Genomic DNA, 25,828 nt, shown 5'->3' with positions numbered 1-25,828 from the left:
GTGACGTAAAAGAGGAAAGGGAGTCTTAGTTGTAGACTTGTAGTACATTTATCGTGGTCATTATTTACAACCGGGCCTCTCGACGTACGTGCACACACGGGCTGAGCGAAAACTCTCAACTCTTGACCACATCTCAACAAAACCACCTCAATTTTCAAAGTGAGTTCGCTTTATTCAAGTTTCAGCTATCCTTTATTATAATAACTATAAAGAAAATCACAAATTGTATGTTGATAGCCAACATTATGCGATTTGGCGCGAAACTTGTCACTATTGTGTCGGGCGCGCGCCTGACAAAAAGCTGACCTAAAACGTCGTCTGAAAAAATGATTTCATCTACCACGCCCTGATTCAACCTTTAAGTATTTAAAATAAACGATTTGCCCGAAAACTGTCAACTTTTTGTCAGTTTTGGACGAAATATGACGAAATTTGTGGGATTTTAGAGCGGTGTTTTTACCACCATATGGTGCGACAAAAGAGAGTGTAGCGGAAGCAACGTGGCGGTCAATAGTGTTTTTCCCGCGTTTGAGAACTTCCTTGTTTGGCCGCGTTCTATATGCGTAGAATTACCTTTCCTTCCATGAATGTGTTAGAATATCGGTTGAAAGTTGAATCCAGACGAATGTGTCGCTACAAAATGTTCCATTAATGTTTGCTCGCCACGCCCATTCAGACTTTTTTTACAGAAACAACTTGTCAGTCAAGTACGGCGTCTGCGAGTGGACTTTGTTTAGTCGTTGGGATAGGCACCAAAACGTGTTTAAAGACCTTAGCAACGAACCATTGCCATCTAATCACAATCTTATCATTGGAAATTTAGCTCTTGAAGTATTTTAAAGACTACATCCTAACAATCAACAAGAGTTGTAATTTATGAATTGCCCAAGCATCTGAATGCCCCGTAATAACAAACCTTTAATTTTTTTTGGAACAAAAGTGCCAAATTCACACGTACAGCTTTGAAAGTTTTAAGCAGAGGAGTGGAAAAAACATGTGCATAAAATCATTGTTACGTAAAAAAATGTGTTTATTTTCTCTCCATACACCTAACAGCGTCTTACACAAAAAAAGATTGACGCAAATTATCTTCAATCTTATACAATCTGCATAGCTTTTACAACACCGTATACAGGCCGCACTAGGCAATTCAAAGCAAATGGATAGGCATATCATGTGTGTATAGGTGCCGTTAGATAAGATCCTTTGGATGGCCCTATAGCACGTTGTCCCATTTCAGAGATGCTATGAGGGCGGGGTCAGACAAGGGTTGGTCAGTGAAACCAAACAGATGACGAGAGGCGATTACATCAGTTTCTGGACACTGATGGAGATACAGCTTTCTTCTTTACCCTAACATGTTGTAGATACTGTATCATGTTTTAATTTGTTCCGTGGTATCTGTCTTTGCCTACCTTTTCAGCGGTGATGAGTTGACACACAACACCTTTTGTCTCTTTGCATTGGGCGGATCGACCTATATTTAGTCTATGTGTGGGCGAATATCTTTGTGATGGGGAGAAAGAACTTGGGAAGAGAGGAAGAGTATGTGTCTTGGGTGTCTGTCTCTGTCTTCATATCTGTCTGCCTCTCTCTCTCTCTCTGTCTTTCTGTCTGCCTCTCTGACTTTCTCTCTCTCTCTCTCTCTCTCTCTCTCTCTCTCTCTCTCTCTCTCTCTCTCTCTCTCTCTCTCTCTCTCTCTCTCTCTCTCTTTGTCTGTGAGTTTGTGTGTGTGTGTGTGTGTGTCTGGGTCTCTGGGTCTCTGGGTCTCTAGGTCTGTATCTAGACCCTCATTTCTTTCACCCTAACTCTGACCCCGTCTGTACGTAAGGTCAAAACGTCAGTACGTTCAGCCATAGCAAGGCGTACAGCACTTGTCAAACAACGTCCACGATGAATAAGCATCTATCGTGACTATAGTGTAACGCTGTAACAGTCTTCAGACGCTTTAGAACAAACCTAGTAAAGAAAACCCATTCTGTCAGCTGTCCATATGTTTTACCTCTCCTTTATCAGACATCCACTGATCAAAGAATCCCGAAACCAAAATAAACACTCCTCACGTGGTGGACAAATGTCCGGCTTTGTAAGTTTTGGTAATCCAATTATTTGATGTTAACACGTTAAACAAGCACGTTGCCATGGCAACGCGGACGTGCGTCACTTCTTTCTGTTGTCACATCGGCCTATCGCCTCCGGTTGGCGGGAAACTAAGAGTCACGAGTTCCAATCCCATAGTTAACGGTTGATCTACATACAATGATACATGAGGTCAATTTATTTCCAATATGACGTTGATGATATAGATATAGGGTCTTTAAACGTTAACGTACGTTTGTTAGTTTTTTTGCTAACTGCTTGTCGGAAAGAATCGTGTAATATATAATACCCCTTGTTCTACCAACAGTCCATTTGACAGAGCACTCAGATAATTTGATAGATATCTTTTTACGCTCTGTGTTTTGTTATGTTTTCATCTATTTTCAACTTTCAACTTTTGATCTTTTGATACTTAAAGAACTTTCACGCCTATTCTCCCAAGAACTGATTGAAGTTGCTCCCCGTTTTGATGTACCCTGTTATATCCCAGAAGCGCTTAGAACTGGGATATCCCGAACACGTCGCAAGCGAAGGAGCGTGTTCTGGATATCTAGAATGCGCTCGATCGAAAACAGCAAAGGAGCGCGTTTAGGATATCCTAGGATGCGCGCTCTGATTTAGAACGCTTTTGGGATAGAGTGCATCTTGGATAAGACACCCCCTTCTGTTTCTTGTACGGCTTGAGTATTTATCCAGGGCCCATACGGAACACGTTTGCAGAACTAATTTGTTTGTCCTGACTCCGCCTCAACCATTATTCTAGTGTTCAACAACCTCGGCATGTGGTTATAGACCACTCCAAGTGGACGGTTCGGAAGGGGTGGATTTAGTAATCTAGAAACTGCATGATACGTAAAAGTATGACTTAGAAGACCGCAAATTACACAAAGCGTAAGAAAATTCGTTCTTTATTTCTGAAATTCGTTGAGTAATCTTTGAACTCTGCAGTGCCACACCTGTGCCCCAAGTGCAGTGAAATACGACATTAACCAGAATGACACTCAGGCTAGCACGTGTACCACTCATCCATAACTCCATATATCACATACGGAACTGTAGTGTTGCTGTGTTATTGTAAAACTTGAGTTCTAAAGAAACAGACTCAACCACCTTATTAGTTTATTAGAGCTTATACCGGCTGTTAAATGTAATTCATTAGTCTACCAATTGTGGTTTGAAAGTTTATGCCTTTTTTACATAAATCACTACAATCAGGCCATTCGAATGAGACATACGTTCTACTACAAAGCTATAATTCATAGTATTGTTGATGTTGAGTTCATGTCGGTTTATTTGCAAGTTTAGTCTTTTTGAAAAAAAGAAACTTCACAGCACATAATAAGTAAGACAAATAAGATTAGGGTTTTGTACACAGTTCTCTTTCTCTGAGACTTTGACAAATGCTGGGCAAATAAGTCACAAATCACACTTTGTATAGTTTAACCACGCATTTGAATAGGAGTTGGCATAGCTGTCTTGAAGGTGACTTTTGTGCTCAAAGCCCGCGGCCGAGCTATTTGACCGAGAGCTCAACGGTTTTCATCCATAAAAATCTACTCTTTTTGCGCTTTGTGTGTTTCGTTGTCTTTTCAGTCACACTCTTACATTTTGGAATGATATCCCCATTATAAAGACATGGGTATCACAAGTTCACTTTAGAACTCAGCGACGTCACTAACGTACTGCAGTCCTGTGAGATACTCCATAAAGGTGGTATCTCACTGCCCTTGGGGTACCAGTGCGGCACTGCGGGGTTCGAAATATTACTAAACAAATTTCGGAGATAAAGAACGAGTTTTCTTATGTTTTGCATATTTCGTTGTCTTCTTAATAATACTTTTAAGTATTACGCAATGTCTAGAATTATTTTTAGAACTCGGCGAAAATAACACGACAGTACCGCAGTGAACAAACCCCGCAGTGTTGCAGCGGTGCCCCAAGTGCAGTGAGACACCGATAAAAAATGTTGTAGTACACAATTCGTACAATGTGGCTTTGTGAGCACTTGGCTTGGTTCTAGAGAAGTCCATGGTAGTCTCGGCATGTGTATATTTGAACTAGCCGTGTCTTTTCGCCCCTGCCAAGCTCCTAAACTCCCATTATGTTCACTGATTAATTGGTAGTGGCGTTTTGGCAATGATCCAAAACCTGGAGTAGCAACCCTTTGTTAAAATTCCCTCGTTGACAACCTGTAAGAGGGGCGTTGTTGTATACTGCCGTAATGTTATCGTATAGGGTTATAAATCCTTGGCGCGTAAAATGTGTTTAAGGAACGCAAAAGACTACAGCTCCTTGTGTTTTTTTAAGTTGAGAATTGGACCAAAGTTGCGAGTACGTTTGCACACAAATTTGTGGTAACCGCAATAGGATGGTAGTGACAATAAGATATATTAACGTTTGTGTCAAAGGTGTTGCTGTTTGCAATGGCGGATTGAAGTTGTAACAATAGATCTTTCGCCGTCTAGATTATAGCACTAGCTTACGTATAAAACAAGGGTGTCAAGGTTGAAATGATTTTATTAAAGTGAAATCAGATGATTTTGCAGCAAGTTATGGATCCAAAACTTTGCACGATTTGCACAAAGTTTAGAGAGTCGTTAGAAGTAGTCGTTAAAGATAATCGAGGAATGTTGCGACGTTTTTATGACTTTTAATCACGCAAATGAATATAACTGACGAAGTAATGGTTGCAGTTATCTAAACATCCATGTTGACGTATAAACACAGCAACATGATGATGCCATAAAACCATATATAAAATGAGCAACTTTCACAAAAAAGGCTAGTAACAACTTGCAAATAAACTTCTAATCTTGATGAATATTCTAGTTTCTATATTGCCAATTTTATGTTTAGTATGCAATGACAGAGTTGGACAATGTTTGAAAATTCAATTGTGCTGGTTTGCAACGTACATACAAATCTACTGGTCCAGAGCAACTTTTTACTAACCCTAAATTAGACTAATATTTCTTTGCATGTTTCTTTACTGTAGGGAATCCCTTCTTGCAACAACAAAAATCACTTTAAAATCATGTAAAAATGTTTTAACAATAAATATTAATGCCAAAGACAAGCTTCTAGGAATGGTCAGTTGAACGGGCGATTTAAGTGCAAGTTCGTCAGGGAATTGGACCTAAATCTACCCATGCAAAAATCTAACCCATGAAAAAGTGCATTTGTTCAATGCATTAGGACATGCACCTGTCAGAAAAGCACTTAAACTAGCCACTGTCAATCGGACTAAAGGACCTGTCTAGCCCTAAATGACATCAAGGATACTCTATAACCGTTGGTGGCATCTTACGAGTTTACACAGTTATCGTGTTCGCGCGATACCCGAACTGAAGGGTTTCTATGATAAGATATGGGACTCCCAAGAGTTTAAAAGTATTTTTGCTGAATGGCAAAAGATTCAAAGTCCAAAAGTTCACTTTTTTGAAAACGTCTGTCCTTTTGTATAATGATGCCAGGGTGCACATTTCTATTTATCCAAATGTCATGATATGTCTAAGTTCATAACCACCAAAACATTGAAGCCAATAACAGATATGATTTCCTAAAATTTCTATGTTTATCAGTACACTTGGTTGCTAAAAGTTACTTGCTTACTAAAATCCTTTCCACCATCTTAAAAAGAAAACACTAAGGGTATTTGTGAGTTGGTATGACTACCTTTCCCTTTGTATTGTATGCCCAGTAAACCGCCTCATGGCGTAGTATACCAAGTTTGTACAGAACAGTACAAGCTTCATATCCGTGCAGATTTATTTGATCCACTCACACCAGAATATACCCTTTTTAGATAAGTGTGGTGGGTTCTTTATAGTGCTGTTGGTGTGGCTCTTTACAAACACGGGGCCCCCACAATGTCCTACTCATTTTTACCGTTACTTATTAGGTATAAGTGGAGTAAGGAATCGGTGTAAAGTACCTTTCCCAAGGGCACAACATCAAGACCATCCAGGCATTCGAACTCAGCAACTCCAATTTCTGCGTCAACAACCCTAACCACAACACCACTTTGCCACCAATATTGGTGTCACAAGAGGTCATTTGATGTTTTGTAAGTATCCCTAGTCATCACATTTGCGGTCTTAATGAAATTCTTGCCAATATTGCTTTATTGTTTTACGCACACCTGCGGTTAGAGTAATACCTGTTCGTTCACGGCTGTGCAAAGCTTCATAAAGGGATTCTACGAAGCATGTCGTTTATTGCCCCGTAGGTAAATTTGTTCACCTTTTGTTACTTGGGATACAAAGTCTTATCAAAAGTACTGACATGGTCACTTGAGCACCTGTGGCAACATATGGTTTATCGGAGCTGACCAACGCAAAGAGTGACCACACCTGTACATATAGAGCTCGGGCGGAGCCTGTCGCTTGGGAGGGGGTGACCTCGTTTCACTGGGTCATTCGGGCAACAACCGGGTCGTGTTGGCGTGATGGTTCGGGTGTTGGTCTAGATTCCAGAGGTCCCGTGTTCTAATCCATCGTTGACATACCACCGAAGTCGTGCCCTTGGAAAAGGCACATATCTTAACACGAATATCCTTGCTAAAAATAGGAACCTGACTAATTCGATTGAGGAGGTAAAAGACAATAGAAGTAGAGGGATGGGCTTTGTCTTCTAATACCGTGCCCTAAACAGATTGCATAACAACCCACTGCTACCATGGCCTCAAAAAGGCTATGGGGGTACCTTTGCCTTATTATTGTTCTTTGGAGGTGGCACCGCTAAAGTAAGTTATTAACTTATGAAATAAGCGCAGTGTCACATTTTCCTTGTCTCTTTCCCTAAAGACGGGTCGGTAGTACAGGTTAACTAGATCGACTGAAGTAAAACTAAACAATATTTTTATTGTACCACCAGAATACAATGCTCCGTATCTTAGATAGAACAGAGTTTCAAAGTGCCAAGGGCAAACTATGCATGCATGTATTGACTGATATTTCGAGCATGATCAAATGACAAAAGCGCGTGTTTGAATATGTACCACCTGAAGCCCAACTAGAGATCTTTATGTCAACATAATTCTCCATCAGGATAATACATAGTATATCCATTGTCTTTTTTCATCTTACAAAGCACAGGGGTTTCAAAGTATTGAAAGAAAACGATCTATACAATCATATTTTGAGCATGACGTGGTAACAAAAGCTGTCAAGCTATACTAAATAATCTTAATTACTCCAAACTGCGCCGTCAGAATAGAATACTTTACATGCTATGGTATATTTACTCTTTAGAACGCACTGAGTCTCACAGTGTCAAGAGGATACGATCCATAGAATCATTTTTGCGCATGATAATGTAAAAAAACAAACATTTGATAATTGAATAAGACGACGCTTTTGCTGTCACGTACACAGTTTTGTACGCACGGCGCCAGGTGTCTGAAATTAAGTTTATTTTAGACACGCCCCCTCCAAGCCTACCAAGGTTATATACATATATGAAAGGTCCTATACGACAAGGTGCAGTGTTCAAGTAGTCAACTGATGTGCTGCGGTCTTGTCATGGGCTTAGCATAACTTTATGCACTAAGAGCTTACCTTGCTTTAAAGAAACTCTGTAACGTGCATTTTTTTCTTACATTCTTCATTTTTTTTCTGCATAATTTTCTGCATCCTACATATGAAAGGTGAAGATTAAATAGTCTGTTTTAGTAGAGGTAAAGAAAAGTATGGATGGTTTAGATTTAGGTTGATTTTGGCATTAAGATACTGGTAACTGATTTTTCCATTATCTGTAACAAACTTTCATTAGGTTTTCTATTACGTATACTAATTGTTAGACATCAGTTTTTGACATTTTAGCATCAAAATTATTGTCTTCTATTCTTTTGCAGCAAACTTTACAAGATTATCGACGTATTTTTTGACGCTTCCTGACTACCTGACGTCATCAACATGGGTCGCGGAGAAAGCGAGGAGAAGTCTAAGATGGAGCAAGAGCCAGAGGAGGATCCTGGGGTAAAAATTTAACATTTAATAATTTTATCAAAATAAAGATTTTGTTACGGCTGTTCATCAACTGATGTTGTTCCATTCCACATGGATTTTTGAAAATCTGTCTAGCTATCATTAGCTAACATTTGCAGAAAACGCTTTTATATTCTCTATTCAACGGTATTCTGATAATTTATTTGACAAACTGACTTCAACAATGTAGCAAAACTTTGGGAACAACGTCACTATATACGTTGTAGTAGCTTGAGTACCGCGGCATTTCTTATTGTATTGATTACACAAAAGAGAAAACGCCACGATGTATCATTATCAATCTTCCAATGCTAAAAAACGTAAGACGTCTTACGTTTTCCTTGTTGATTTCTTTCCCAAATTTATGATACATGTACTATGTTTAAATTTGTCGAAGAACGAAGGTAAAATTCTTAATCTTTATGCATTTCAGTTCTGCGACAAGTTCCGTGGATTCCCCAAGTGTATCGGGTTCATCGTCGGAAATGAGTTCTGCGAGAGATTCTCCTTTTATGGCATGAAAGGTAAGTACAGCAAAACTTTTCTTATTTTCATATTCCCTTTACTAGCTGCTTGAACGAAAATAAGGTACATATACATACTTTGTTTAAGTTTTCATGCACAATCTCTAACATTTACTCTTCTATAGTCCTGACTATTACCACCTTCAATTCCACAAGGCACACTGTTCGCGGATGTTTATGTTTTCTTTGGTAAATTTTGGCAATAAATATCATCTGTTCTTTAAAAAAAGTCTCATGCCTTGGTCTTTACAAAGCTGCTCATCCTTCGATTCTTACTACTTGTTCAAAAGAATCCAATACATTCCAATCCCATACATATATTTCGTCACATTCTAGGAGGGGATAACTGTGTTTAAATAGATAAATATGTCAAAGATGTTTAGACCTTAATACCAGTAGTGTATACGATATGTTAAACTCAGCATGTTGACATTTTCTTATACCTATTTTTCACTCCATTTGTATCCACTTGTTTGCATGTATGTATGCATATAGAGATGTTGAAATCCTGACGAATGCCGCTGTACTTTTGTTATCTCTTTTGTTGATTGCTTTGTTGTCAATTGCAGCAATTCTGACCATTTACCTGCTGGAAGCGCTGCTGTTTGATGACTCCACCTCCACAGCTATCTACCATGCCTTCACATTCGGCTGTTACTTCACTCCCATCCTCGGCGCCATCATGGCAGACAGTTGGCTCGGAAAGTACTGGTACGCAGAGACTTTTTAAACAATAGATCACCTTAATCCGCAGCCGGGGTAACCTATATCCGTTATTTTAAAAAAAGAAAAAGGTTATTTAGGATATCAAGTACACAGACGATGTTTCCTATTTTGTATTGTTACATATTTTGAAAATTTTGCTATTAAAAACCAATATTCGTCGGCTATACATCCCTACTAAATTCTTGTTTTTAAAAACAACGAATATTGGTTACCCCTCCTTTTTACAGGTCTGATAAACAAGCCCACAAAGAGAGGAAGCATCGCAGAGTCACCGTTACTAACATTCCTTACAATTTTCTTATTTAGACAATTGTGACAGGAACCAAATGCCTACGAACCCAAAATGACATTCCAATGCTCAAATCTGAATTGAAAATGGACCAAATAGATATAAGATAATACTTGATGTAATAGCATGATAATAATGATCTAATAGAGCGACTAATACATCATTGATGCCATGTCAATTATTTCTATATTGCAGTATACAAATCTTATGCTTCGAAGACATTCCTGACGACATGATACGTGATTACATGAATGCGTTTGATCTGTGGATGATGATGTTTTCTTCCCATTGATGAACTTACCTAATCCAGGACAATAGTGTCGGTGTCAATGGTCTACTGTCTTGGGCATCTGATTATGTCCCTGTCAGATCTCGTGGGACCTCACCCGTATCCATTCCTTGGACCCTCGCCGTCTGGCAAGATGTACGTATCTAATAAGTAACGAAAGCTTCTGCCAGAGCTGACCATCGTCCATGCTTGCACGTCATCACCAAACCTGTTCGTCGAACTGAATTCTGTAGCATCATCATTCTGAGACCTTTGTTCTAATATTGTGGGATCATTATTCGAAGTTCAAAATGCCCATTCTAAGATTAGCATTCGATGATTCTAAGATCATCATTCTTAGATTCCAATACCATCGACTTGAAGGTCATTCTTCCAAGGTTCTAAGATTATTATTCTTAGATTCTAACATCCTAGGATCGTCGGATTCTAGGATCGTCAGATTCTAGGATCGTCAGGTTCCAGGATCGTAAAGTTCTAGGATCGTCGGGTTATAGGATCGTCAGGTTCTAAGATCGTCATTCTAGGATCGACAGATTAAAAGATCGTCATTCTAAGATTCTAGATCATACCCTATTCCAAAACATTCTAATTGAAGAGGAGAGTCAAAGTCACTGATGAATTTTGACTGCTACAGATGACTGTCATGACGAACAGATTTGGAGAAAGGCCCTACATGTAGCTATGTGTAACAGCTTGCTTTTGCATCATTCCATGTTTTCATCCATCTGCACCTCATATAGGACTATAGTGTCGGTCTCCATCCTCTACGCCATTGGCAATTTTGTTTTGTCCATTTCCTCTCTCTTCGGACCTCCTCCATATCCGTTCTACGGAGTGTCACCACAGGCGAACATGTAAGTCTTAGAGGGTACATCTTTGGATACTGCCGAAAATCGATCAAGAAGATTTTAAAGCATGAGAATGGCAGTTCCATCGTACCCTCGGCATCTCGCTTTGCCGTTGCCGCGTGGCCAATCATTGCTGCATGTCCGATCATCATTATCATGGCTGCTAATGCTATGGTCACAATTTCGCTGGTGCCCGTCGGGGTGTAGCCATAAATTTGTCCCGTCGGACTATCGGATGACGCACGGGGACCTCGCGATATCTAAATCTCGCGGGGTTCACGAATAGCTCACGTCGTTGACTTATCGCCAGACCCCGGGTTGATTTTAACTCCGATTCTGAAATATTCGGGGCCCGGCCGTGCCCAAATATAGCCTGGTGCGCACCACGGGGCCACGTAAGGGTCACGCCTCCAAATACAATAACAGCCCTTAAACTACACCGTGGGGCCCCTTTTGTTCCAATTGTGACCGTAGCATAAGCAGTGTTAATGTTGTGTGAGTGAGGAGATTTGCATGTTTCATTCCAACCATTGTCTTTGTTTATTCCATGCAAAGTGCATGCATGCATGGAGAATCATTGTTATAATCATCTACATTATCATGAACAACACCACCATTAACAAGATCATTATCATCAATGTACTGCCAGTTTTTAAGATCACTGATATCATTATCAACATCATTATCAAAGTCATGACATTGTAAAGATCATTCACAATATCATCAAAACCACAAAGGCAGTTATAGTTGCCTTTGACCATCATATTCATTTTCAATCATCATCAGATAAAATAATACGACCATCATTTTTACCAGTTATCATCACAATGATAATGGTCATGAGTTTGTGATTTTTTGCACGTTATTTACACCGCACGAGCTGTTTGCCATAATCATCACTTGCACAAATATTGTTGTACTTCATGATGTTTTCATAACAATTTCACAAGTTGTCTGCCTTCATCTGCTTGTAATATATAAGCATAATGGCGTCCCTATGATTTTTACATATTCTGGTTGATGTAATGTTTTGCACTTACATGTAGCTAAGCAATGAAAAACCTTCAGTAAAATGATTTTGGATTAAAATGCCGAAAGTTAAGGAAAGCGTCCTCTCTTCCATAGGAGTGCTAAAGCTCTAGTTAGATTATAGAGAACTGCCGCAAAATTTTGAAAGGTGTGACTGATAGACCTTACGAGAAGCACTGCTATTACTATGGAAAGTATAAACCAAGATTCATCTATTTTCAATGAAAAAGTTTCCATGCAAAATATCATGAAGTACAGCTAAACGTGTGATCATGGCTCAGTGTGTCATCACCACAAACCTTGAACCACGACAATCTTAATGCATGAACCAGTTCATTCTATCCATTTTGTTTCATCAACACAATCATCACATATGCCTTTGAACCACGACAATCTTAATGCATGAACCAGTTCATTCTATTCATTGTGTTTCATCATCAACATGATCATCACATTACAAAAGCCTTTGAGCAATGAAGGATCATACAATAAACACAATAGAACCATTTTCAGAATTCTGTAAATACAACACCCCTATTGCAATCATTGTAAACACCATCCGGTTAATTTTGGACTTCCAGTTTAATTCTGGACAATCCTTAATCATTTGAAAATCGATAAGCCAAATGAATTCACATTTGCAATTATGATATATTGAAAGGTTATCAATATGTAGATTGCAATTAGATGTCTCCAGGAACAAAGACAATTCCGGAGTATTCAAGAGAATTCTGGCTCAGGTTCCTAGAATTCTCCGCAGAGCCAGAATTCTCAAGAATTGGCTTTGTTCCTTGAGACATCTAATTGCAATCTACATATCAATTACCTTTGAATATACCATACCTGCAAATGTCAATTCATTTGGTTAGTCAATTTTCAAATGAGTAAGGTTTGTCCGAAATTAAACTGGAAATCAAAAATTAAGCCAGAGGGTGTCTGTAGTAAGAATGTTACTGACCTAAGTACTGGTTGTATCTTTTACCAGACCCGGGGCCATGATTGGTTTAGTCCTAATCGCCCTGGGTACGGGCGGGATCAAGCCGTGTGTGTCCGCCTTCGGAGGTGACCAGTTCAAGGATGGACAGGTAAAGGATCTTTGGAATTCCTCTTTCCCTAGAACTACTGTAGAGTGGAATCCAAGTACTGTAGGGGAGTTCTCATTAGATAGCTTTGAACAATGCTTACAGCTAGACGGTTAGGTGTGACAGGTTGTACAGCTAGACGGTTAGGTGTGACAGGTTGTACAGCTAGACAGGTGTGACAGGTTATACAGCTAGACAGGTGTGACAGGTTATATATACAGCTAGACAGTTTGGTGAGACCGGTTGTACAGCTAGATAGTTAGTTGTGACAGGTTGTACAGCTAGACGGTTAGGTGTGACAGGTTGTACAGCTAGACGGTTAGTTGTGACAGGTTGTATAGCTAGACGGTTAGGTGTGACAGGTTGTACAGCTAGACGGTAAATGTGTGACAAGTTGTTCAGTGTAATGTTGCTGCCGTTGCCGTACCGCGTGCCTTTAAAGCTGGTACTGTTACACTAAAGGGCAGATGCAGATACAGAGTTTGTTTAACCCTGACCTATTCTAATAGCCAGTGGTATCTGTCATATTCTAGCTTGAAGTTGCTCGTCTTATATATCAACTATTTTGCGGAGAAACTATTCTGAGAAGGGAAATTAGCTTTAAAAATTGGAGGAATATATCTGATTTCTGTAGCCCCTGCTATATGCACCAAATATCCTATGGATTCACCAATTCATACAGCCCCAAATAACAAGACAAACTGCTAGTTTCAGAATTATACATGCCAAAAGAATGCAGGATAGCTTTCTTTGTGTTCTTCGTTGTTAAGTTTTGTAGCAAGCATTATGTAATTTAAAGCTCATTTCTTGCCAAACAGACAAAGCAAGTGCAGATGTTCTTCTCCATCTTCTACTTTGCCATCAACGCTGGCAGTCTCATCTCAACCCTGGTCACACCTCTGCTTAGGGGTAAGTAGTTTACATATTATACTAAAATATTACAGAGGCCTTCTTTTCTTGAGCTTCATTGCTTATTGTCAAATGCTATACAATCATTGATTTACTAATATGACAACTTGTACTCTTCATTATTCCTTGCACAACATAGAGATACACGGGAACAAGCGTTAGATAACTTGTGGTAACATATTAAAATATGTTGTTCTTATGTCTTTTTCAACCTTGAAAAAGATATCTTCATAAAGGTCAAGGGGTCAAACAATGCAATGCAAATACATAGAAATCATAGCGTATATCAAAGGTGCATTGGCATGATTAATGAATAACTGGTTTTCAGCTTGCACAGTTTCTTCTAGAATTGAGTGTGATCAGCAAATCTTTGTTCCAAAGTGCTGTTAATATTTGCCTATCCGTCCATGTTAAGTGTTTTGTTATTTACAGGTGTCAATGAACTTTAGGTGTACAATTTACGTAACTGGCAGCTTGCTTGATGATGTATTCTTTGTTAGATGATTTCTTGACTGGCTCAGAATGATATTGGGAACTCACTCATACTATGATATATATATATATTTAGATTGTGTTCAAATGTATTCAAAATAGATCATAAAAATCACCTAACGATGCGCCAAATGTGACATTCTTTAAAAATAGACTATAAAGGTCATCAAACGTTATTAGGAAATAATTTTTTCTGGTTATTTAAATACTTTCATCTGGTAATGGTGAGAAACAAAAATCTTTAACCCTGGACCTAACCCTAGCATCACCTTAACCCTAACGCTAGAAAAAAAATGACCAAGGTAACTATATCAAATTTGCATTATAACACTATCAAGATATAGGCATTTACTGCAAAATAAGCGGAAATTACCATACACCTTATCAAGGTTTGAGTCAATCAATATTACGTGGTCTTAGCTTTAAGTCTGACCCCACCTTGAAAACAATACTTACAGCATACCTTTTTAGCCTTGGCTTAATAGCTGCGCAAACGCTTTTTGACCAGACATGCTACAAGTTAAGTCCACGCGATTAAACTGCATTTGATAAAAGTTCAGACAAAGTCCATGGTGCCAAATTGACTGAAACGGACTTTGGACAACCACAGCGGTGAAGAGTTCAAAATCACTTGACGTTTGCTACTGGATAGGTATTAGAAGTAGGGAGTAAATACGGACCTTGTTGTATACGTGCAAACTCTCAACAGACAACATGGTTTACCTGTAAATATACAATCTGGCACTTAGCGGTTCTGCTAATTGAATAGTCATGTACTTTGTGGTTTTCTTGAGGAAATACTTGCTTATCAAATTTGAGAATGGAAGGTCACTCATAAACTGACTTGGATTGAGAGGGATAAAAATGGAAATTGAACGATTTAAAAAGTGCTACATTATTTTTGTACATGAAATTTGTCCAAATGCTTTTAGCAAGGCTTTTATTCCTCAAGGAAATCCAATCAAACCAATCAAAACATATACATTTTTACAAAAACATGTTTATTTGTTTATCTGTTATCATGGCAAATACTTTATCAATAACAAAACACTTATCCACAGATGATGTCCAGTGCTATGGTGCCGACTGCTTCCCACTGGCCTTCGGAGTTCCCGCCATTCTGATGGTGGTTGCTACAAGTAAGTTGGAAATTCTCGCAATCTTTGAGTCTTTTTTTTTTAAATATTGCAGTTTACATCCCAAAATAACCTGTTTGAAAAAACAACGGATATAGATTACATTCATAATGGTGAACTAATGACAGCCTAGCCAGTGTTGTAATATGAGTTTCTACAGAGTTAAAGGAAAAATGTTTTTTATTATGCCTCAGTAGTTCAGAGAAAAACTGCTAGGTAGCGCTTTTGATACAGATCTAATGATTGTATGCATCGTTCGTTATCTTTGCAGTTCTGTTTGTTGTCGGCACCCCCTTCTACAAGAGGAACCCACCACAAGGGAACGTTGTTGTGCTGGTGTCAAAGGCCATTGGGGTATGTCACGTGATTAATTCTAGCATCCATAACTGTTAAAGTATTGCTAACAGATGTGTAGCACTAGACATCATTCTGTGTAACCATGCACCCATCTTCACAGTATACATAAGTATTAAAGATATCCTGTTTTTGATATGCCGTACTGTTAAATAATCACAAAGTTTTTGTTGTCCAGAATGCAGTTAAGAACCGTTGGAATCGTGAGGAAGGAGAGCAGAGGGAACACTGGATGGACTACTGTGACACTACCAAATATGAGGTTAGTATGCCTCCCTCAATAACTAATTAGAGCCATGATGTTAGTTATAGTCTAAAGCTGTAGGGAAAGCAAACTAGGATCATGGTAATCATCATAATAAGTTGCAAACTATTGATGTCAAGATTGATTTACCAGGTCAAGAAGGAAGTTGCTAAGAGTATTACACAACATTGCGTGGGTACAGACAGAAAAACAAGAAGCTGCCCTTATATTAGCCCTGTTCCCAGCTAACCAAATCATCACAAATGGAGAAATAATGCTAAAGCTAGCGGGCCAATTTAACAGAGAAAGAATGAGAAAAAGAAGAGGTTAAGACCGTTAAGTAGAGAATATTAAGAAAAACTCATGTCCTTGGTGCTGACTTGCATTCACACATAGAAGAACATTTCTCAGGTATTGTGTAGGGTACATAACATTACATCCTTGCCAAGTTTGTTTGAATACTGTTGCCTTTCTTTTATTTACAGAATGAAATGTAATGTTATCTCTTGCTGTTGCAGAAAAAGCTTGTTCGTGACATCAAGTTCATGCTGCATGTGTTGTACATGTACATCCCACTGCCTGTCTTCTGGGCTCTGTTCGACCAACAGGTGAGTCAAGTGAACAGCAGAACTAAGCTTAGAGATACAAAGATGGATTTGAATTACAAACAATGCCTCTCTTATTAATTCTCTTATCTTTATTTTTCAAAGGAATCAGCTTACAATTTGTGTGAATGTCAACTTACTAAAATTCTGTTTCAAATTCAGGGATCCCGGTGGACTCTACAAGCTTACCGCATGAATTATGACTTGGTAAGTAACGTTACAGACTATAATGTTACAGTTGCTTCATCTCTCTCTCTCTCTCTCTCTCTCTCTCTCTCTCTCTCTCTCTTTCTCTCTCTCTCTCTCTGCTTCTCCTTCTCTCTCTCTCTCTGTTTCTCTGTCTCTCCCTCCCTCTCTCTATCTCTGTCTCTCCTCTCTCTCACACACACACACTCCTCTTTCTCTTTCCTCTCTCATTCTCCCTTCCCTTTTCCTCATTTTGTGTTTTTGTCTTTTTTTTATCTTGTTCACTCTCTCCTTCTTTCATCTTTAAACAGTTTTGCAGAAGATTAATTAAGATGTACCTTTAAGAATCTGACAATTCTTTCAAATGAAATTGTTGTTTATGAATATGCTTCTTTTTACTCAACAGGGACCACTTGGCAAGATGAAGCCAGATCAGATCCAGGTGTGTTTACCTATCAATTAACATCATGACATCAATATGTAACAATATGGTTATTACAATTATGATTGTCATATTTGTGTGGCATTTTATTTGACTTGTAGAATGTACAATCATGTACTCTGGGTCATTGAGTTATTCTTTTTTTTTCAGTTTGTCAACCCAGCACTTATTTTGATCCTCATCCCCATATTCGAGGGTGTGATATACCCCATTCTGGACAAATGCAAGATTCCCAACAGGTACATGAACTACCAACTATATATAAATCTTTATGTAAATCTAGATATCTCTCTGTATTGAGTGATTCTGTTTAATAAGTATCCAGTACTAAAGCTATGTGTACCGAAGTAGCAACGTTATTGTGTCTATCTAAAATTATTTTGATGCTCACAACATGCAGTAGACCAATTCATCACAAACATTGGATTAAAACAACTGCCAGATTTTGCAAAACTTATCTCAATGTTATTCTATATTGAAAATCTCTCAGGCCCTTGCAGAGGATGTGTGCTGGTATGACTTTTGCTGCAGGAGCTTTTGTTGTGGCTGGATTTATACAGATAGCACTTCAGGTAACCATTTTTAAATATATATAAATTTCTTTGGTGTGCAAATTGAGCATGCATGTAAAGACCTATATAGCAACTGCATTCTATCATTAAAGCTTTTGTGTAGAAACTGTTATTTTACAGTTGTTTGCTAGATTAACAGTTAGATATGGTAAAAAATACCAAACTTTATAATATATTTCAGGAAATTGAATATAATGCAATGATGAATATAAAGGATAACTTGACTTTTTAGTCACTTCCAGCAAAACTGATTTTAAGGCTTGGAATAAGAATGAATTAACTGTCAAACTTTACCAGTGACTATCATTCCAGAAGGATAACATGGATATTGTGGCCAAATTAGGTTTTACTTTTATAAATTTTGTAAAGCTAACATTTCAACCACACAGGCTTGGTTGGTCATCTTTTTTACTAAAGACTTTTGACAACCTTCATATTTTATGCATACTGATTGTTCTTACATCATAATTTTTCAGAACACCTACCCACAACCACCCGCGGCAGGATACTCAGGGCTGCGCATCATCAACATGGCGGACTGCGAACTCACGGCAACCTTTGACCCTCCTTTCACTGGCGATAATCCACCTGCCTTTGATGCAATTGCCTACAAGGTCTGTCCCATTCTTTTCTATTGCTATACAATTAAGCAGAAAGTTTAATATATATTTGACAATGATTTGACAATGTCTTTGACAATGATTTGACACTGCCTATCAAGTACAATTCTTTGTCTCCTTCTTGGTATTCCTTCGTTGCCAAAGAGAACTGCTAGACTAAGTGTTCTCATCATTTAAAGGAGCTATTTTGGGGGGACCCCTTGGAGCTCCAGAGGTATTTTTGGGCCAGGTCGGACACTGGGTTCTACTTATGTCAGAGTATAGAACAGACCCAGGACCCGGTAACAAATAGACGCTATGACCTACCATTGGGAAACACCGAGGGGTACCCTCGGTATCTGACAGTCCCCCGGGACAAAATTCGTGGCTTCAGAGCTCCACTGAGTCTACATCCCTGACGGGCATCTGTGCAATTGGGACCTAAGCCTAAATGTGACTTTACTTTTACCTCTCACCATTGCAGGGAGAACAGAAACTGTACAATGTTCCAAAGGGGAACCACACCATCGACTTTACCTGTAATGGTAAAAACCCTCTGAATAACTACCCAGTGGACATGGGAGATCAGGAGTTCAATACAGTCATCATCACAGAAAAGAACGGAACCCTCCATGCACCCCCACAGGTAAGATACATGTGAGACATACTTGAAACAAACGTGAGGCTAGCCATTAAAGCCATGGATTTTGTTGTACACTTCTGCCCATTACCAATTCTGCCTATTGTTTAGATCAGACCTGAACCCTTCCCTAACCGTACTTTATCTGAACCAAAACCCTTAAAACGTAATGCTAACCCTAACCCCAATGCTGCTTGGGTTGACCAGGGTGTTGGGCCAATTGCAAGTTGATTGGCCCTACATGTAAGTCGCACGTATGACTGTGATGTTCAACATTGCAACCAAACATATGGGTTATACCTGGTCCAGTAGTCTATCAACGTTTGTCCAACAGTTTGTGCTTTTTACTTCTTTACAGTTCCACACAGATTGGGATAAGCCAGACAAAGCTGATCCAAAAATGAGGTAAGAACTTGAATACAGCTTCTTTTATGCTAATCTAGTTTGTGATTTGTTCTTAAATTTAGTATTATTTCATGCTATGCCAAAGTTACAAATTATTGCAGACAGCATTTTGTATGCTAGATCTACACTTTGCATTTTTTAACTATCTTGCTCACTAATGGTTCTTTTGACTGCTGATTCACTGCTTTTGAAATAAAGATACAGATAAAACTCATCAAGCAACCACCTTTAGTCACAAACGACATTAAAACAGTCCCGTCCAGTTTTTTCTAAATAATCAGCACCACCCTAACATGAGCAACCACCTGTCCTCAGCAACCATTTTTCCACAATCCTTTGAAATAATGGATACTACTATTTGAGTCATTGCAGATTTTTCTGTAATATCTGACTTCAATGCAATAATTTTGATTCATATACTAGATGTCTTCTTTTTCTCCAGAGTAATCTTCATGCTTGACCCAGATACCATTGGTAACAACGTCACTGTTAGGATTGAGAACAAGGCAGTTCCCACACAGGTGAACCATGACTTTGATGTCGAGATGGAAACAGCGACCGAGTATGTCGTCAAAGAGCCAGGAGAGTAAGTAATGTTGCTGGTTGTTTGTAGAAAATATTACTGTTTGTTGTTGTTCATGATGATGTTTGACAATGTTTGTGTGACTGTAAGAGTTTTGTGTGTATGTGCATGTGTCTGTGTATTTGCCTGTGTGTGTATGTGTTTGCATGTGTGCATGTATATTGTGTGCTCATGTGCATGCGTGTTAATTTGCCTTTGCAACTACCTTGAACCTTGAACGTGGACATCAAATGTGTAATGTGTGTTTGTAGGTAACTGCTTGAGGCTTTCTTCAATTCTATTTAATCGCACCTTTTCTCAAGCATTATTTTTTCATCCGCAAATTTCAAACTTTTTGCATGTGAAAACTTAACATTTTGAGTATTGAAATATAGATGTGAAGCAAGCTTAAAATAACAACAATTCATCATGTGCTATTATGCATTATGTTACTTTTGCATGTGTGCTCATATGCAATATTGTACAATGTGCAAAGAGTAAACTAAAGTGAAACAAGAATTTATAACTTTTCTCCTTTCAGCTTCAACGTGAGGCTTCAATATGTGAATAATACCAAAGCAGATCAAGATGAGCTTGTTGGTACCTTCAGCACTGAGCATGGTGGTGGATACACTGTTGTTGTCTACAATGATGGAACAGAGGTGGGACTTCTTCATGAACTTACTACTCTTGCATGTACATGTATCATTGATTCTATGATCATCATGACATATAGATTTGAATTGTCCAGTTAAAAAAAAACTATTCAGGTGTATCAAGTCTGACTTTACAAAAAAACATCAACATTGTGGCAACCTACATGTACACTACCAAAAGTGCTTTTTCTTATGTATCTTGTTTGGCTTCCTCACAGAAAATTTATCTTCCAGGATGAAAATTATTCTGTCCCCAAAGAAATGTTAGAAAAATGTGCTTGTCCATGGGGCAAGCAAATTTTTTCTTGTTAAGTTTTTGAGAAAATTTAAGATTTGTTTTCTTGTATTTCTCAAAATGCCTTATCTCAATGTTTATCTTGTTTTGCTTCCTCACAGAACATTTATCTTCCTGGAAGAAAAAAAATTATTGTATTTCTTAAGAGTTGAATCTGGTTAGAAAAAAACAAGATTTTGCTTAAATGTCTAAAAAAAATTTTGTAGTTTCTCGTTTTGCTTGAATTTTTGTCTACATTTTCTTCCTGCAAGAATATTTTTCTTCATACAAGAATTGTCCATGGGGTAAGCAAAATAAGAAAAAATCATTGTTGGTAGTGTAATACTGACTGCGGTGCCCTGGGTGTAACCTAGTAGTGGGAAAGATGACTTGTCAGTATTGCCCTGAGGAAGGTAGTGTATCTAGAAAGACTGTCTGATGGTAGTTTACTTGAAGTTCATCTGCAGGGTAACCTATATCTCTTGATTTAGATAAATGATGGCTTTAAAATCAATATTCAAAACATTGCAATTTGAAACCACTGTCCACCAACTTGATATCCCTAAATATGGATATAGGTGAATCAGTATTATGTGTTTTCTTAGTTTTATCAATCAATCAATCAAAAATGGTTTATTAGTAAAACAAAGTACTGGCAGCCAGGGTCTGAATTATGACTTGTTGTACATTAAAATCTCTGCTTACTTAATATGATTAACATACACAATCAATTTCTAGCACGTGCTATCAGGGAGTACTTTTCCTGAAGACAAGAAACAAAAATATGATTTGTAACAGTTACGAATGTTTATGGTTATGTCCTTGGTGCTGAAAGTTACCACTGATGAAAAGAAAGTCCTGAGTAAGTCCAATTTTTCAGACCACTGGACTTACTGTGGGTTAAAAGAGGACTATGGTCCCTGGTAGTTTGTTCATAATTCCAAGGCTTACAAGTGTTGTTACTCTCTTCCTCCATCAGAACATGGTGGAGAGCTACATTGATGCAGAGCCCAGCTCCATGAGTATCCTGTACTGTGGGTTAAAAGAGGACTATGGTCCATGGTAGTTTGTTCATAATTCCAAGGCTTACAAGTGTTGTTACTCTCTTCCTCCCTCAGAACATGGTGGAGAGCTACATTGATGCCGAGCCCAGCTCCATGAGTATCCTGTACCAGATTCCTCAGTACTTCATCATCACTACTGGAGAGGTTCTCTTCTCTGTTACAGGGCTTGACTTCTCCTACTCACAGGTTAGTACAGCTATTGTTGTTTACTCAATATCAGTAGACTTTAGCAAACTGCTGCTAGAATTGCTGATGTTAGGTTACCTTTATTTGTGGGGTAACATATCCCTTGTTTTGTAAGATTTGGTATCTAGTCTAAGAGCAATGTCAAGAATGTTTGTTTAAAACTACTGTTTCAGTAACAATATTTTGAACCAAAAAAATGCAATTTTAAACCATCATCTATCAACGTGGTATCCCTAAATACCATTTTTTAAAGAATACTAGATATTGGTTAAGCCAAGGAGGTTATGTTTGATTAAAGTGAATGTTTGTTTACCCATATAATTTACCCGTCATTCAGATTTCAAAGCTGTTCTTTTGAGTACATGACACATTTCAACACCTGCTTATATCATTCTTGATGATGAAAAAAAAACATTTGGACAAGTGCTTTGGGCTAACATTATGGGTTTAACAGGTTTTTCATCATTCAATTGAATCATCTAACATGTGTTTCAAAACCCTTCCAGGCCCCAAAGAGCATGAAGTCTGTACTACAGGCTGCCTGGTTGCTGACAGTTGCTTTTGGAAACGTGATTGTGCTGATTGTTGCTGAGGCCAGGCTTATCGAAGACCAGGTCAGTGGATGGGTTTCATTACACATTAAAAATACAGTGTATTCAAGGTATGAAAACATGATATGGAAATAAGCAAGGTACCAGTCCCTGGCTATTTTAGACACTTCTAGGTCACATCAAGTCCTTCTACAGCAACAGTTTATTTCCTCGGACTGACAAGCTATGGAAATCCTAAGTGTTGCTGGTTACCCTTTTATTCTATCATTATAGTAGTCTTCCATCAAATAAGTTCATCACCTAGAAGTGGTAAAATGGAATTGTATTGAACAGACCTATTATAAAATGTGTGATAATACTATATTCTAAAGATTCTTCAAAAATGACAGAAGCAAACATGTATATCAAGCGTTGAAGACGAAATAGTGTACTTACTAATGATAACAAATTCAGCATGATATGATAAAATGCTTCTTCAATTTTCGTTTCTATATATTAAGGTTTTCTATATGTTTCTATCTTCAAAATTCATTTAGTCAGTGTATACCAAGACACAGACTGTGTGAAAGTGCAGGAGTATACTATCATGATTTTACAAAGTGCAGTAAATTGTACAATATAAAGAAATAGGTTTGTTTCACAGTATTTGATGTAATTATATGTTTAATGTTTGTATATCTTCCAGGCTATTGAATTCTTCATGTTTGCTGGCCTTATGGGTGCTGTCGTTATCATCTTTGCCATCATGGCCTACTTCTACACATATAATGAAATTCCCAAGGTAAAGGCTTTTCTTACTGTTAATCTACTTAAAGCTACACTTAACAAAATTTACAGGAAAATCAGTATTGTGATTTATGCCAACCCTATAGATTATTACCTTCACCATGAAGGTATTATGTTTTGGGTTGTACTATCGTCACGGTGGAGTGAATGCGGTCGTATCATTGCATAACTCAGGAAACATATCATGGATCTTGATATTTGGGAGGTTGATAATGTCAGGGAGACAAAGGTCAAGTTCGGGGCTGCAGGAACTTTTATTTTTTCCTGTTTATTTGCCTTGACTGACTTTGAAGCAATGGCTATGTAAAAAGAGTTTCTTTATTCAATAAAAATTCTTGTTTGAAGCCTTGATGTTCATTTCCTGTCGTTATTTTATCACTAACAGGATGATGAAGAGATGGAAGAGATGGGAAAATCTAACGGCGACATTGAAAACGGTAAAGTCAGAAACGGCGTAGACAATCCAGCCTTATCCCCGGATGGACCAATCTACGAAGACGTATTGGCAGGGGACACATCGTACATAACTCAACTGTAAACAACTGTGGCTGTAACAAACAATTAGCGTTTTATTACCCTTTCTGTTTTCCACCTTTAGAAATTGTTGCCAAAAAGGCTGTCAAACTCATCCGAATTTCCCAACTTCAGAATGTTAGACTTTAACTGAATGCCAGATTATACAACCCTTTTACTTGGGTCTTTCATTTGTCGGTATTTCATTAAATGTGACTGCTTTGTAGATCTGTTGTATATGACTACCAAACGATAGGGAAAAACCTGCTGTAAAGTCATAAAAGACAACCAAGTTGCACCTTTGCAAGTAGTGGTTACAACTTTTAATAACTCCTGGAGTGAAAGGACAGACTGACGTTAAAAAAATTGTGACTACTGCCCTTCAACTAAACCTCTGCTTGGAGGATAGTAGACACACTTAAAGTTTACTGACACTTACTGTGATCATTGGGAAGATGTGTTTATTCGGGTTTATGTCTAGTTGTTGGCTACATATGTCTGAAGACTCTGACAGTAAGCTGTTGGTAATCATGGTGAAGATCCTCTAAAAAAACACTGCCCATATATTGTTTTACTACTGTATAGGAAAAAGACTGGATCATTACTATCATTCTGTAGCTGACATATTACGTGAGAAAAGTTTACTATTGATACTACAGGACTTTGTATATTAGCTTAATTGTCAACTATCAAAGACACAATCTTTGAGATCAAGAAATGAAGCTAATCTTTGGTCCTTTGTAGTCCTCAATGCACTTAAACTAAAAAAGAAAAGACAAATTTTAAGTAAGAAAACTTGCTTGTTTTGGGTATATTCTGCCAGTTTCTGCTTTTATTGAATCTTCAAAAAACAGGATAAAATGGTACTTCTGAGGTTCCTTTATTTTAGTAGTATAATAATTGTACATAGCGTGAACATACAAACTTAAGACTTTTAGCCAGAACAGTTTCTTTTGAGCCGTGAGGATAGTTTTGAGTTTACGAAAAGCTCTCAATGGTACCTAACAGCATATGAGCTAGATGTTCTGGTTGTAAAAATGCCCACTATATATAGATATAGCTACTTCCTAGTGTGGACATATGTATTCCCAGTATTAGTGTGTAGAGTGGCGTGTACTAATAATAGGATTCAATATATCATACAATGTACATATATACATAGTACATTTCAGTTGGACTTTGTTGTGTAAAATTGTTGGTGACCTTTGACTTAACACTAGTTCACCTTTATTCGCAGGGTAACCTATATCTGTTGTATCTAAAGGGGTATTTAGGGATATTTATTCAACGGATGGTGGTTTCCAACTGCAATATTTTGAAAAAGAAATGTAGTTCAAAACCACCTGCCATCTACTTGATTTCCCGAATTATCCTGTTTTAGGTACAACGTATATAGGTAACCCCACAGATAAAGGTGAACTAGCATTACTGCTCTTAACAAAATGTTGTACAGAAAATGGAATCATGATTCATGTTGTTTATTCAGAAATTATGAATTTTGGGAAGAATGCTCAAGATGAATATTTTCAAAATTCCTTCAAGTCATTGTTATGAGCTTGTGAACTTAAAACATAACAGACAATACAACTAGGGTAGCATGTGTATTGTTCATATATAAGACTCTATGCAACTTATGATGTACATTGTATACTAAAACTATTGAAGATAATTATTGTGATTAAAAGTTTGATATCAACTTTTCACATTATACAGTGATATTATGTGATGTTGACTTTTAAAAGAATGTTGCTGTACATTGCCAGAATAAAGTCAGGTTG

The 25,828-nt window shown here is 37.9% G+C and overlaps 1 protein-coding gene across 4 annotated transcripts in view; it reads left to right on the top strand.

The window, feature by feature from the left end:
- The window catches only part of LOC118405584 (solute carrier family 15 member 2-like), a 28,094-nt gene extending 2,266 nt beyond the window's left edge, over nucleotides 1-25,828 (top strand). The window contains exons 1-24 of one of the 4 annotated variants that reach the window (XM_035805133.1): nucleotides 53-159; nucleotides 7,955-8,078; nucleotides 8,521-8,611; nucleotides 9,181-9,322; nucleotides 10,656-10,769; nucleotides 12,778-12,877; nucleotides 13,693-13,783; nucleotides 15,337-15,414; nucleotides 15,683-15,765; nucleotides 15,944-16,027; nucleotides 16,528-16,617; nucleotides 16,777-16,821; nucleotides 17,207-17,242; nucleotides 17,393-17,481; nucleotides 17,733-17,814; nucleotides 18,291-18,428; nucleotides 18,898-19,059; nucleotides 19,412-19,458; nucleotides 19,901-20,044; nucleotides 20,562-20,682; nucleotides 22,069-22,200; nucleotides 22,707-22,814; nucleotides 23,437-23,532; nucleotides 23,923-25,828. In XM_035805133.1, the coding sequence (XP_035661026.1) occupies nucleotides 8,016-8,078; nucleotides 8,521-8,611; nucleotides 9,181-9,322; nucleotides 10,656-10,769; nucleotides 12,778-12,877; nucleotides 13,693-13,783; nucleotides 15,337-15,414; nucleotides 15,683-15,765; nucleotides 15,944-16,027; nucleotides 16,528-16,617; nucleotides 16,777-16,821; nucleotides 17,207-17,242; nucleotides 17,393-17,481; nucleotides 17,733-17,814; nucleotides 18,291-18,428; nucleotides 18,898-19,059; nucleotides 19,412-19,458; nucleotides 19,901-20,044; nucleotides 20,562-20,682; nucleotides 22,069-22,200; nucleotides 22,707-22,814; nucleotides 23,437-23,532; nucleotides 23,923-24,075 (2,289 nt within the window). In that variant the 5' untranslated portion in view covers nucleotides 53-159; nucleotides 7,955-8,015 and the 3' untranslated portion in view covers nucleotides 24,076-25,828. Of the gene's footprint in view, nucleotides 1-52; nucleotides 160-7,954; nucleotides 8,079-8,520; nucleotides 8,612-9,180; nucleotides 9,323-9,936; nucleotides 10,051-10,655; nucleotides 10,770-12,777; nucleotides 12,878-13,692; nucleotides 13,784-15,336; nucleotides 15,415-15,682; nucleotides 15,766-15,943; nucleotides 16,028-16,527; nucleotides 16,618-16,776; nucleotides 16,822-17,206; nucleotides 17,243-17,392; nucleotides 17,482-17,732; nucleotides 17,815-18,290; nucleotides 18,429-18,897; nucleotides 19,060-19,411; nucleotides 19,459-19,900; nucleotides 20,045-20,561; nucleotides 20,683-21,929; nucleotides 22,049-22,068; nucleotides 22,201-22,706; nucleotides 22,815-23,436; nucleotides 23,533-23,922 lie in introns of those variants that run through there. The other 3 variants (XM_035805132.1, XM_035805131.1, XM_035805134.1) reach the window with 3 other exon arrangements.

The sequence above is a fragment of the Branchiostoma floridae genome, chromosome 18 (genome assembly GCF_000003815.2).
Source record: "Branchiostoma floridae strain S238N-H82 chromosome 18, Bfl_VNyyK, whole genome shotgun sequence".
NCBI lineage: Eukaryota > Metazoa > Chordata > Leptocardii > Amphioxiformes > Branchiostomatidae > Branchiostoma > Branchiostoma floridae.
This window is presented reverse-complemented; position numbering and strand designations above follow the sequence as displayed.